This window comes from Octodon degus, unplaced genomic scaffold (assembly GCF_000260255.1).
Source record: "Octodon degus isolate 3935 unplaced genomic scaffold, OctDeg1.0 scaffold00052, whole genome shotgun sequence".
Lineage (NCBI taxonomy): Eukaryota > Metazoa > Chordata > Mammalia > Rodentia > Octodontidae > Octodon > Octodon degus.
Window position 1 is genome coordinate 5169679 of NW_004524628.1, and position 12187 is coordinate 5181865.

Here is a 12187-nt window from a genome sequence, read left to right on the forward strand (position 1 = left end):
TCGTGCAGAGGTGTCCTCCGCGAGTCCCTGGGCTTGCCTCACTGGGGCCAAGACAGGGATGGCCTCATTAGCACTTTTTGGGGCCACATTTCTATTGTAGTTGAATTTTTAAAAAAGAAACTTACACAGGCATAAGCAAAGATCAGTATAACCTTACTGGCTTGTATGTAATCAGTAACTCAGTCCTGGTTAGAAAATGGGTATTACTCCATATTGAAACCTTTGTGAAGAGTGCTGTTTTTCTCAGTGTTCTCTCTCTCTCTCTCTCTCTCTCTCTCTCTCTCTCTCTCTCTCTCTCTCTCTCACACACACACCCTCACCCACACTTGCTCTGCGGCTATGACCTGCTGTTGCTCATTACAGTGTGTTAAGTCCTTCCTTGTGCTCACACAGCTGCAAGACTGGGAGGGTGGATCCGCTGTACAAGCGGGCTTGAGGGCAGGCTGGGGTCGAAGAAGGCTTGCTGAGACTCAGCTTTAGCAGGTCATGTTGAGCTGTTTCTCTCAGACGTCCTCTAAGATTCAGCTTTCTAGCTGCTTGGCCCCATGGAGTAGGGGAAGACAGGATTGCCAGGCCTCAGCCGTCTCCTGCTGCAAGAGAAGGCAGGCCCAGCAGCTCTGCTCTGTGCCCTGGCAGACCCGGCAGCTGGTCACTGTCTGCGACTGCAAGTTGCTGGCCAACTCCATCCATGGGCTGAACGCTGCACGGCCTGACTATATCGCCTCGAAGGCCTCCCCCACCTCGACTGAGGAGGAGCAGGTGATGCTTCGAAACGACCAGGACACGCTCATGGCCAGGTGGACAGGGAGGAACAGCCGGTCTTCCCTGCAGGTGGACTGGCATGAGGAGGAGTGGGTGAGTCTGCTCCCTCTGGCTATCACCTGCCATTGAGCTTGGGGCAAGAACTACAGAGCTTATTGTCTATCTCTGCCTATGGGGTGCCTGGCAGTTGGGTTCCAAGAGGTTGCATAAGGTCCAGGGTTTCCTCCCAGGTGGTGCTCGGGCCACCTGCTGAGGGGAGGAGACTGCAGCCACCATGTGCAAATAGGGAGGCTGATGGTGCTGAGCTGGACTTGCTGCCGCCCTGCTCGGCCAGGAGATAGTTTTCTCCCTGGGCCCTGCCCTGCTAGAGCCTTCTCTGCTCCTTCTGCCAGCTATGCCTTTGAGTCCCTGGCTGCCTGTGACCAGCCCAGCCTCTTCTCAGCACTGGGACTATATGCAGTTTTGGAGATTGGGAGCTTGGGCTGGTGCTGCTGCCCAGACACTGTCTGTCGCATCGCTGTTCCCCACACCGTGGGCCCTGAGACAGTGTCTGCGTCTCTTGAGGGACGGACCCATGGAACAGCTCCTTACTGTCCCATGTGGAGCACCTGCAGAGAGGCTGTGCTCAGGGCAGCACTGCAGTACTCACTGCAGCGCAGTGCTCCTCTGGCCTGGACATCTGGGACTGTGTCGGTTTGCATAAGTTGCCCCAGCACCATTGGCCAGCCGGTTCCATTCCTTCCCAGCTGAGAGCCCCTTGGTATGGTCTGTGTGCTGCCTGAAGGCATCCTGCAGCGGAGTGGGGAGAAGAGAGGCCGGCCCTTGGTGCCCTGAGAGCCTGCTGGTGGCTTTGAAGGTGCTCTGTCCTCCAGGGTTACTGGCAGACGTGTCTTGGACTTTCAAAGCAGTGACCACAGACATCATTGGTCATTAAAAAGCCAATACAGCTTTGATAGGAAATAGGAATCTGTTCTTCCTTGTGCTTCTGTAATGAGCAGGCAGCCTTGGGTGGGGACAGTGGAGGGCGTGGTTTGTGTTCTGCCTTGGTTTCCCACCGGGAGAGCTGACCCCCCAGGTCCTGTCGCTTTGGAAGGAGAAAGTGTGGCTGAACGTGGACAAGAGCCTGGAGTGCATCATCCAGCGGGTGGACAAGCTGCTGCAGAAGGAGCGTCTGCACGGCGAGGGCTGCGAGGACGTCTTCCCCTGTGCCGGCAGCTGCTCCAGCAAGAAAGGTAACCGCGACAGCCATGCCTACTGGATCAGACCGGAAGACCCCTTCTGCGATGCCCCCTCCTCGCCATGTCCTTCCTCCATGCCCACTGCTGCATGCCGTCCTCACCCGAGCACACGTGCGTATGCGTCTACATTTTCCACGCTGCCTCCACCACACACTGTGTCCCATCGTTTGTCTGTGTCTCTGACTCTAGGCAGATTGCAGGGAGGGCCAGAAGGCTGAGCAGGGCTGACTCAGGGCATGGGGCAGGGGCAGGAGGGTGGGAGACCCGCATTCCCTGCTGTTCCATGTGCAGCTGGAGTCCATGCGTGAATCTGCCTTTCTGCCACAGGCAGATTGCGGTGTCCTCCACAGTCATACTGCCAGCCAGGCCCACCAGGCTTTGTAGGTTTGTAAACCAACCTGAAAACCCAAAGGAAGCTGAGGGGCAGGTCCCTCCAGTGTGGTGCTCTTTGTACTAGGAACTGGTGGAATTGAGGGAAAGGTCCTGGGTGAGTGACCTTGCTGGGTGGGGGAAACAAGCCAGCCCCAAAGAACGTGTGCCCAAAGTCGGTCATCATTAGCTGGGCATGTTCTTACCTGTAGGAGCCTCATAGCTTGGGGACTTGTAAGTCAGTCAGACACTTGGGTCTCAGGAGGACTGTGTTTCTTCTCCAGCACCGCCCTTCCTAGGAGGCTTTCAGGAGCTGGTAGTACCAAGCCCCAAGACAGCTCGCTTCAGAACGGGCTTCTCTCCTCAGAGACTTGGGCACCCCCATCCCCACCCCCTGCCTGCAGTAGCCTTAGAGCTGGGGGCTGCACACTTTTAAACAGGTGGATCCCAGTCCTGGCCTCTCGAGTGCCGCCTGCCTTCTCCTGTAGCAGCTGGAGGGGGTTGGGAGCAGGCAGGGTGCTGTAGGGCCTGGTGCGCTGGGTCAGCTGGGCAGCTCCCGTCCATAGCAGAGCTCCTGCATCGCGGAGCCTCGCTCTATCCTTCGTATCTGAGGTGGCCATGGCCCCTGCAGCTCCTGCAGTCTGTTTCCAGGGCTGTGTCCCACTGAGTCCATTTCCGTGTAACATCCCCTTCTTCACATCATCCATGTAACATCCCCAGACTGTGGCTGGTTTATAGAGCTTCTCGTCTCTGTTGTGTTCTCCTTTTCATTGTTGTTGCTTTTTCTTTATGTAAGTTGTTTCTTTTTAAATTTTTCTGAAAGTTTATTTTTCTTTACTATTTAATATTATTTGTAGAGGCGTGAGTGTAACTCATTTATAAAATATATATATATATATATATGTATATATATACATATATATATATATATATCTTGCATTTTTTAATTTTTTTCTATAAGTGTATAAAGTAATTTATTGGATTTTTCACAGTTCAGGAGCTAGTTTGTACATTGTGCAGATGTGCTGCGGATCCGTAAGCTACGTATTGTCATCCAGGCACACCTCATGCTGTTTAAGTATGGACCCATTCAAATCTGGTTTCGCGTTATTCAAGTGCGTTTCTTTGGGTTATGTGGAGTCTGACTTGTCCTCAGTGCCAGGCCTTGGCCCCGTGGTGGTGGTGGGTGCACGAAGCATGCATGAGGCAGCCCCGCTCTGCTGCTTAGTGCACAGAGGCCTCCGAGCTCGCACAGCACCGAAGGACCAGGCACCGTCCCTAGTGTAATGGCTGGCGTGGCCGGGAAGCCTTAGGCTCCACTGTGATCAGGAGGACTAGGAAGAACTACCCAGGAGCCGTCTGGGGACTCGCTTGTTCCCATGGCTCCAGAGGGACTTCATGCTGCCCCAGGTTAGGGAGCGGTGATCTTGGCCACGTGAGCAAGTCATGTTCACCTCAACTTATTTATTAACTGAGCACAACTCTGTGACCCCGGGATCCTCCTCACGTTTCTGCCTGGCCAGGTCCTTGGTGTTCCTGCCTTCCAGCTCACTGTCCTGAGAACTGCGGGGGCCAGCTAGGGCCAGGACCCAAGGGGGACACTGAGCCACAGAGACCCCCATGTGGCTCTTCCCTCCGTGTTTCTCCCCCAGTGCCACGCCCGAGTCCTTCAGGCCCCACCCCAGGGTTTGTTAACCTGGTGTCTTATGTTTGTACCCCAGGTTCAGGCACCCCTAAGATCAGTCTGAGGTTTGCGTGGACATGGAGAGAAAGCCCACAGTCATGACATCTTGAAGGGCCCTGCAACCCATAACAAAGTAGACACTCCTGGTCCCGGAGGACCACAGTGACCCCTTCTCTCTCTTCTTTGGGTGGAAGATGAGTTTAGAAAGTGCACTTGGTCCCAGATGAAGCAACAGGAATGGCCCAGACCCTACTCTTGAGGTCCCCTGGAAGCTGCCAACACAGGCACCTGGACCTTGCTCCCCACTGGGAGGCATGGAGCCTAGAGGAGGGGTCCAAGGGGCAGCTGTGTGTTTCCCAAGCCCCGAGGACTCTGACTTGCAGAACAGAGACTTAGAGTCACTCCCACTCAGCCCTCCTTGCTGCGCTCCTCTCTGTATTAGCTTGGTGGTCCCAGGGTACTTGGGTTCCAACAGAGAGGTCGAGCTCTGCACCCCACAGGGGCTTTTGCACTTTCTGTTCCTCTAGGCCATGTCCAAGTAAGACTAGAGAGTGAGGCCCTCCTGCTGCCCCCCTCACCCCAGTGCAGGCTGTAAACAGCTCTCTGAAGCTGGTGTGGCTGGTCTTGGGAATCCGGAACCACCCATTTCAATCCCCTGAAGCCTTTCTTTAACTGACAGACTCAGATATAATGTGACGTGAATGTTCACGCCAGGATTCCTTCTCAAGCTTTTATCTCTCCAATGGCACACCAGTTCCCTGGGAATTTTAGAGTTTTTAAGGGAAACGTGAACGGAAGCAACCCAGTTGTAGCTAAGTAGAAGAGAACTGTATTCTTTGACAGAGTTCTACCTGGAGAACACCCCCAAGCGGCGCTACTTCTCCATTTAGTTAGGTCATAAAGACCAGGCTAGAGTGTGTTGTTGGGTCTCAGTGGTCTGGCTTGAAGCCAGGCCTGCCAGGACTCCAGGGCCATGGCTCCCACTAGGCAAGACTGGGTGCACTGGTCAGCTTCTGTCCTCAGGTGTCGTGAGCTACCGTGGGCTCCATCACTCCCGTGTCATTATGTGCGTGCTTCTGCGTGTGGCATGCATCACGTTGTACTGTGTTGGATCACTCATCTAGAGAACATTTTATGTTGAAATATGAGCAACATGAATGTCAGTGCTGACAAATCAGTGCTGTGCACACACTGAGAGGACTCTGCTGCCTCGGGCAGCTAGCGCCTTGGCGAGGCTTCGGGGAAGAGGCCCTTGGTGCCTTACCGCGAGCTGCTGCTGCAGCCGCTGTAAGCGTGACTGCTGTGTATGATCTGTGTCTGCTCCTTAATCATCCCTGTTGCCCTCCATTTCTGTGCAGATTGCAGCCCCCCTCCTGAAGAGTCCAGCCCAGGTATGTGATTCTGTTCCAGGCTCCGCTGATGTCTTGGTAATACTTGGGTAGTGTTTGTACCTGAATTATCCGACGTGACTTCCGTTCCACAGTTGGGGAAATAGTCTAGGACGTCTTTGTTGTGAGGCTTGGTGAGGGACCAGCTGGGCTAAAGGGACTGTGGCCTGAAGCAGAATACCATGTGTGTGGTTTGCTTTTATTTTGTTTTGTTGCCCCCCCCCCCGCTTTCCCTCCTTCCTTCCCTCCGTCCTTTTCCATCTCTCCCTCCCTCCCTCCCTCCCTCACCCCTTCCTTCCCTCTTGCCCTCTGTCTCCTCCCTCTCCTCTCTCCTCCCTCCCCCTCCTCATCTTTCAGCTCTTATATCCTAAAACCTTTTCAGAGGATTCACATTCATGACTGTGTTGGGCTTCCTCCAGTCGGGGACCTTCACATTTGTGAACACGTCCTGGGCATTAACCCAAACCCGTGAGCAGAGCCCTGAAGGCAGTCAGGTCGTAAGAGTCCACCAGAAGCGCGTGGCCTCTGCAATCACACAACATCAGTGGTGCTCTGCAGTACTTACCAGACACGGCAATGGGCCTCAGTGGCGATCAGAAGTGGAATCTCCTTCCTGCATTTGCATGTAGAATCCAGCGTTTGTGGTTCTAGTTCAGGAGTTGGCCAACTGCATTGCTGAGCTAGATCCTGTCCTCGGCCTGCTTTTGCAAACACTATTTTATGGGAAACCAGTCACATATCCTGTTCGCATATCCTGGGGGGCTGCCTTTGTGTGGCAGCATCAGACTTCGTTGTGACAGAGGCCCTATGGCCTTCAGCACTTGAGGTATTTACTGTCTCCCCTTTACAGAAAATGCATGCCAACCCCTGAACTAGTTCATGCTGAGCTTCCTGGATGTGGCTTGTGGTTCTCCCACAGCGTGCATGAGCCCCAAATAATACGGCTTGCTTATTTTTTCTTAAACTCCAAAAATTAGCTACGTGATCAGTTTAATGACTGCGTCTTGCCGAGTGGGTAGAGGTGAGGTGGCGGGAGACCTGCCCTCTCGGCCGGCTGTGGCAGGACTCGCTGAGCCGTTCCCTCAGGTCTGCTCACACAGCACTGCGATCCCCATAGCGGCTCCTGGCAGCGACCCCAGGACCCCACTTGGAGCCGGCTTGTCAGCAGCTCATCCTTCAGTTCTCCCTCAGCTTCACGGTGTCTGTTCCCATAAAGTCACTGTGGTCTATGGGCTTTCCTGACACTGTGGAGCCCACTGGAAGTCGGGGCACAGTCAGCTCCTGGCTTGTTGAGCTCTCTTTTTGCTTTATGTCAGCTGTGTCGTGTCCAGAAGCACTGGTGGCTTTTCCACAATTGCTATTAAATGGACTAAAGTGGTCTCCTGTCAAGAGACCCTGTGGCACTGTATTACAATATTTAGAGTGGCCTAAATCTTTCTCTCTCCCCCACTCCCCTACTAATGAAAGAACAAAATGTATGTGAGGATTTGAAAGAGCTCTTTCCAATGACCTTGAGTGGTGTGACCCATGGATTGACTACTAGCCAAGTGCTACAGGCTGGCAGCTAGGTAAAGCATTTGTCCCACAGGGTGGATCACCTGCATTCCTTGAGATGTTGCTTAGTTGCGTTGCATTTTTGTTTTTTTTTTAAAGTATTTAGTACAGGGTGTACAGGGTTTCACTACACAGATCGGACTCATAGTGATCCTCCTGTTTTCAACCTCCCAAGAGCTGGGATTACAGGCATGTGCTATCATGCGTAGTCTCAGTAGCCATCTCAATGCGCCCCATGGGCAGGGCCGACACAGCATGCTGGGGATCAAATCCCAGTCCCTGCGTTTGCCTAAGCAGGCTCTTTAGTCCACTGAGCTATCTGGCCAGCCCTGGGGTTGACTGTTTTGAATAGCAAGACTTTCTCACCAAAGAAAGCAAATAGTAAAGCCTTGACCAGCACCAACATCCCAGACACCGGCCTGGGTATAAATCGTGTTTTCTTATTTGAGATATTTTCATTATGAATTTCTCCTCAGATTGGAAAAATGCATCACTTTTCCTCCACCACAGAAGTAGGCTGAACTGGTAGGAATAGCACGGACCTTGGAGTCAGTCAGACAAGTACAGGGAATGTCTGGGAGGCCCGATCTTACTGGGGCTGTTTCTTTCCAGTGGTAAGGCCAGGGAATTAGAAGAGCTGAAGGTGCTGGTAGACACAGCAGCTGCCCCACTGGAGTGTGAGCCCCTCTGGGCAGATGTCACCTGATCTCCCTCCCAGCTTTCCTAGGACATTCCGTCCTCACAGCCATTCTTCCTGTACTCCAATTTTGTTGTTCTTCTTTTCCCTGATGTACAAAACAAAACCATTGTGACAGGAATTTTTATAGAAAAGTGGACAAAGTGAGCACATTGCATGGAAAGGCGTGGCTGAGCTCACTAAGCCTGTAGTACACATACGTTCTGATCACTTCACGTTCAGTGGTCATGATTTACGTACTCGTTGTATGTATATTAACTGGAAAAGCCAAAGAAAACGAGCAGCATGTGCTCTCCAGTGCGTTCACTTCTTGGTGCAGAACAGTGTGAGGAGACCGCCTGCCTGCCCCTCCCAGACTATTTCACTAGCAAAATCTGGAGCCATTTGGACCACTTTGATAGGTGCTGATTGTCATTGTCAGGCATTCCCCAGAGTTCTTCAATGAAACAGAAACTTGAGAGTCATAGTGGGACAGAGAAGCCAGGCTCTTGCTCAGTGTTGCGCATCGTGTTCCTGCAGAGGCCCCTGGGCTGAGGGTCGAGGGCCCCGCGCCGAGGCGCCAGCCCTGGCCTCACAGTTTCCACTTCCCAGCCCGGTGCTCTTTTTCACCATGCCTATTCACTAAGACCTTGCTACTGCAGACTTTCTAAATTTAAGCCTGCTTTTTTTATTACGGATATAAATCCTGTCTACATAAGGTGTGTCCCGTTAGATAGGTTCCCATCTTTGGGCTGGGACGTGCCTCTTCCACACACCACAGACCCTGAGTGTGCCCCACCCAGCGCGCCTCTGTTGACTTTCCAGTGGAGTGCCGATGGGATGGTTGTGAGAACAGAGCCAGGGCTCTCTTCTCTCCTCGAGGGTGGAGGTCACCCTGTTGGGGGAGTGGTGCGGGGCCTGCTGTGACTCACCTGTTTTGGTGGCTGCTGCTGGCTGTCACCTCAACCTGTAGCTGGGAGTGGGGTAGTGTGCTCCCAAGCAGAGGGGAGCAAATGCCTATTCTGGGCTTACTAACCTGCTAAAAATATAATGGATAAGGGGTGGTATGTCTTTCTTAATGCCTTCCAAATAGAAAGGGGAAAAGAGCCAGAGTCAAAGATACCCTCACTCTGTTTTTTTCCCCTGAGGTCTTACTGAAAAATTGTTTTGGTACAGGGTCCAGATTTCCTTATATTGCTGAAAGAAAAGTAAGCTAGAAATAGCAGGCAGCAGGCAGTGAGGAGGCACTGGACAGGGAGTGCAGAAGGAGGGACACAGACAGCATGGAGGTGAGAAATTAACACAGTAGTGCACAAGGCCAGCAGTGGCAGAGTGAGTCTTTTGCCCCAGAAGGACAAGGTCACCACTTACTACCTGGTCAGGAGGAAGGAGGTATCAGAGGACCTCTCAGGGTGTCCTCTGCCCAGATAGAGGCCTTGTGTTGTGGAAGGTGGCTGGCCTCTGCCAGAAGAACCCCTCTAGGGCATTGTCATGGCTTTCAAAGCCTTCTGCTGTCTTCCTGAATAGGCTGAGTGTTCCCAAGCAGAGGGGAGCAAATGCCTATTTGTGTGCGGACGTGGCCCCAGTATTTTGGGAGCCAGCGCTGTGCTGGAGGCACCCACGCAGAGCTTGCGTTTGAGGTTAATGGAGATACTGTGGCTGGAGGGCTAGAGCCAAGGTGGGCTGCGGCAGCCTTGGGGCCAGTTCCGGGGCAGAGGGTGGGCCAGGCAGAGTCAGAAGATGCAGACAGCATGGAGTGAGGAGGGGAGGACAGGCGAGGCGACCTGTGACTTGCTGTCTTAGTCCCAAGCCCTTTCTTTCTGATCACGGTGGCTCCCTCGTTGTGCCAGGTGAATGGAGCGAGGCCCTCTACCCGCTGCTGACCACCCTCACTGACTGCGTGGCCATGATGAGTGACAAGGCCAAGAAGGCCATGGTCTTCCTGCTCATGCAGGACAGCGCCCCCACCATTGCCTCCTACCTGAGCCTACAATACCGCCGCGACGTGGTCTTCTGCCAAACTGTAAGCCCCTGGAGGACCGTGAGGGGGACCGTGGACACCCTTCTTCCTCAGAAGGAATAGCTCCAGCCCTTTGCCTCCTCCCTTCTTTTGCACAAACATCAGGTGGTCATTTTGCCTCCTGCCTGGTATTTTTTTTTTCCATAATTTTATTGAGAAACAAATAGCAGTGAGTCAGTTTCAAACCAAACTGCCTGGTATTTTTGTCATAGAGAAGCTAGCTTTCAAACAGGCTGGGGGTGCCTAGAAACTCCTTTCCCTCGAAGAGCTGCCACAGACAGGCTTCGCCCTCCCCAAGAAGGCAGTGGACACAGAGGCCAGTTGGCCAACAAAGACAGCAGGCCCCCTTGCTTGTGGCTTGTTACAAGTTAGCAGGTACTGGTAATGGGGACAGTAGAGCAAACAGCGCTGCCAGGTGGAGCTGCTGCTCTGCAGTCCCATCTCCACCTGGCGGCCTGTTCCACATCCCCTGCTGTGACTGACAGTCTTTAGCTGGAGGTGGGGTGAAGCTTGAGTGGACAGCCCTTCACTCTGAGCAAGTACTCTAGGCTTCCAGAAGGTTCTAGCCCTGGAATGATGCTGGGCGCTGGGCAGAAGCTAGGCCTAAAGCACGCCCACCATCCAGAGCGACAGCACAGCAAACTCAGTATCCCGTGTCCATCCCATGGCCTCAGCCCACTGTGGCCCCAATTCCAGAGAGCCCCCAGGTGCAAGAGGGGCTGCTGCCTCCCTCCAAGCAACAGAAACTCGGGGACGAGGCTCGCATAGCCACCCGCCGCTGGCCACACTGTGCACCCTTGTCCCGCAGCTGACAGCCCTCATCTGTGGCTTCATCATCAAGCTGCGGAACTGCCTGCACGACGACGGCTTCCTGCGGCAGCTCTACACCATCGGGCTGCTGGCCCAGTTCGAGAGCCTGCTGAGCACCTACGGTGAGAGCCTGATCCCAACCTTCCATCCCCGAGACTGAGGTGAACGCAGGAGCCAGACGGAGCTCTGCGAGGTGCACACACAGCCCTTGGTCAGTGTGGCTGCCGTTCTTTGCTGCACATCTCCAGGCAGGATGGTGATTGTTCGGCCAGGCATTTCCTTTAGGCTATTTGGGTTGTTTCTGCGTTGATCCAACGGAACTTGTGCGGCAACCCTGCACACAGAAGGTCCTAGCAATAGGAAGAGTCCTTGGGTCAAAGGGCAAAGGCTTTAAAATACAACAGCGATTTCCAGACCACCCTCTAGGGAGGCTGTCTTCTCCACAGCCTTGCTTCCTGTTTATTTCTTCTGAGCCATTGCTAAAGGTATTTGTGAGCCTCGGCACTCTAGGCTCACAGATGTGCAGCCCTACGTGGCACGGGTGTGACGACATCAGGGCTGCCCCGTGGCTTCTCATCTCAGTCCTGGAGAGCCGGCATTGCTGTCTGCCCTGTGCATTTCTGTGTCCTTCCCATGATTGGGCTGGTACTTGGTGCAGAAGGACTGAGAAGGCTGACACCTTTTTCCAACAGGGCCCTGTAATGTGGGGGTGGGGTGACAGCAGCATTTGGGGCTCAAGAGGCTGTCTGCACCTGGACCCCTCGAGTCCACACCATTCGTGGGGAGCCTAGTGAGCCCCGCACCTGATAGACAGCCTCCTTCCCTCTCTGTCTAGGTGAGGAGCTGGCCATGCTGGAGGACATGAGCCTGGGAATCATGGACTTGAGGAATGTGACCTTTAAAGTCACGCAGGCCTCTTCCAGCGCGTCAGCGGACATGCTGCCTGTCATCACAGGAAATCGGTAGAAATGTCCACCTAAAGTCTGCACCGGAGCAGTGTTCTTCCTTTGTGTCTGTCTCATGGGGCGCACACTTCCGGTTTATTTTCACTCTGCTGCATTCTGTTAAAAACCCTGGCTGCAGCCCCTGCTGTAATTCCTCCCCCTTGAAGGTCCATCTGGGCTTTGGATGTCACAGACCCAAGGGCTTCCCTGCTGCTCGGGCCTTCGCCCACCTTGCCCTCTTACCAGGCTCACACCGCTCCTCCTGTCTCATTCTTCTCCAGGGATGGATTTAATGTGCGGATCCCCCTGCCAGGCCCACTCTTTGACACCCTGCCACGGGAGATCCAAAGCGGCATGCTGCTGCGTGTGCAGCCAGTCCTCTTCAACGTGGGCATCAACGAGCAGCAGACCCTGGCTGAGAGGTGCGTATGCCTGCACCTGCGGGCTGGGCCGGCTCTGGCGTCCTGCCTCCTGGAGGTCGCTCTTCATAGCATCTGCCCAGCGCTGGTGACTGCACTGGGACACCCAGATGTGGTCTCTGTTCTCAGAAACTCTGGCTGGGGTGAGAGCAGGAGATGGGTGCCACAATGGAGGAAAATGCAAGGAGTGAGGGTCCTGAGAAGGGACCTGGTGTGGCCTGGGAGAGTCTGTGAAGGAGGGCATAGGTGGTGAGGGAGGTGCACACACAGCCCTTGGTCAGTGTGGCTGCCGTGCGGTTAAATTCCTACTTCGATTGTAAAAA

The 12187-nt window shown here is 54.0% G+C and overlaps 1 protein-coding gene across 26 annotated transcripts in view; it reads left to right on the forward strand.

Annotated features, from left to right (window-relative positions):
- Inpp4a (inositol polyphosphate-4-phosphatase type I A) overlaps nucleotides 1-12187 on the forward strand; it is a 74425-nt gene that overhangs the window by 45711 nt on the left and 16527 nt on the right. For 10 of the 26 annotated variants that reach the window (XM_023717424.1, XM_023717425.1, XM_023717420.1 and 7 more), the window contains 7 exons: nucleotides 637-855; nucleotides 1838-2111; nucleotides 5412-5444; nucleotides 9522-9694; nucleotides 10500-10623; nucleotides 11337-11463; nucleotides 11727-11867. In XM_023717424.1, the coding sequence (XP_023573192.1) occupies nucleotides 637-855; nucleotides 1838-2111; nucleotides 5412-5444; nucleotides 9522-9694; nucleotides 10500-10623; nucleotides 11337-11463; nucleotides 11727-11867 (1091 nt within the window). The remainder of the gene's footprint in view (nucleotides 1-636; nucleotides 856-1837; nucleotides 2112-5411; nucleotides 5445-9521; nucleotides 9695-10499; nucleotides 10624-11336; nucleotides 11464-11726; nucleotides 11868-12187) is intronic. The other 16 variants (XM_023717431.1, XM_004633176.2, XM_023717435.1 and 13 more) reach the window with 6 other exon arrangements.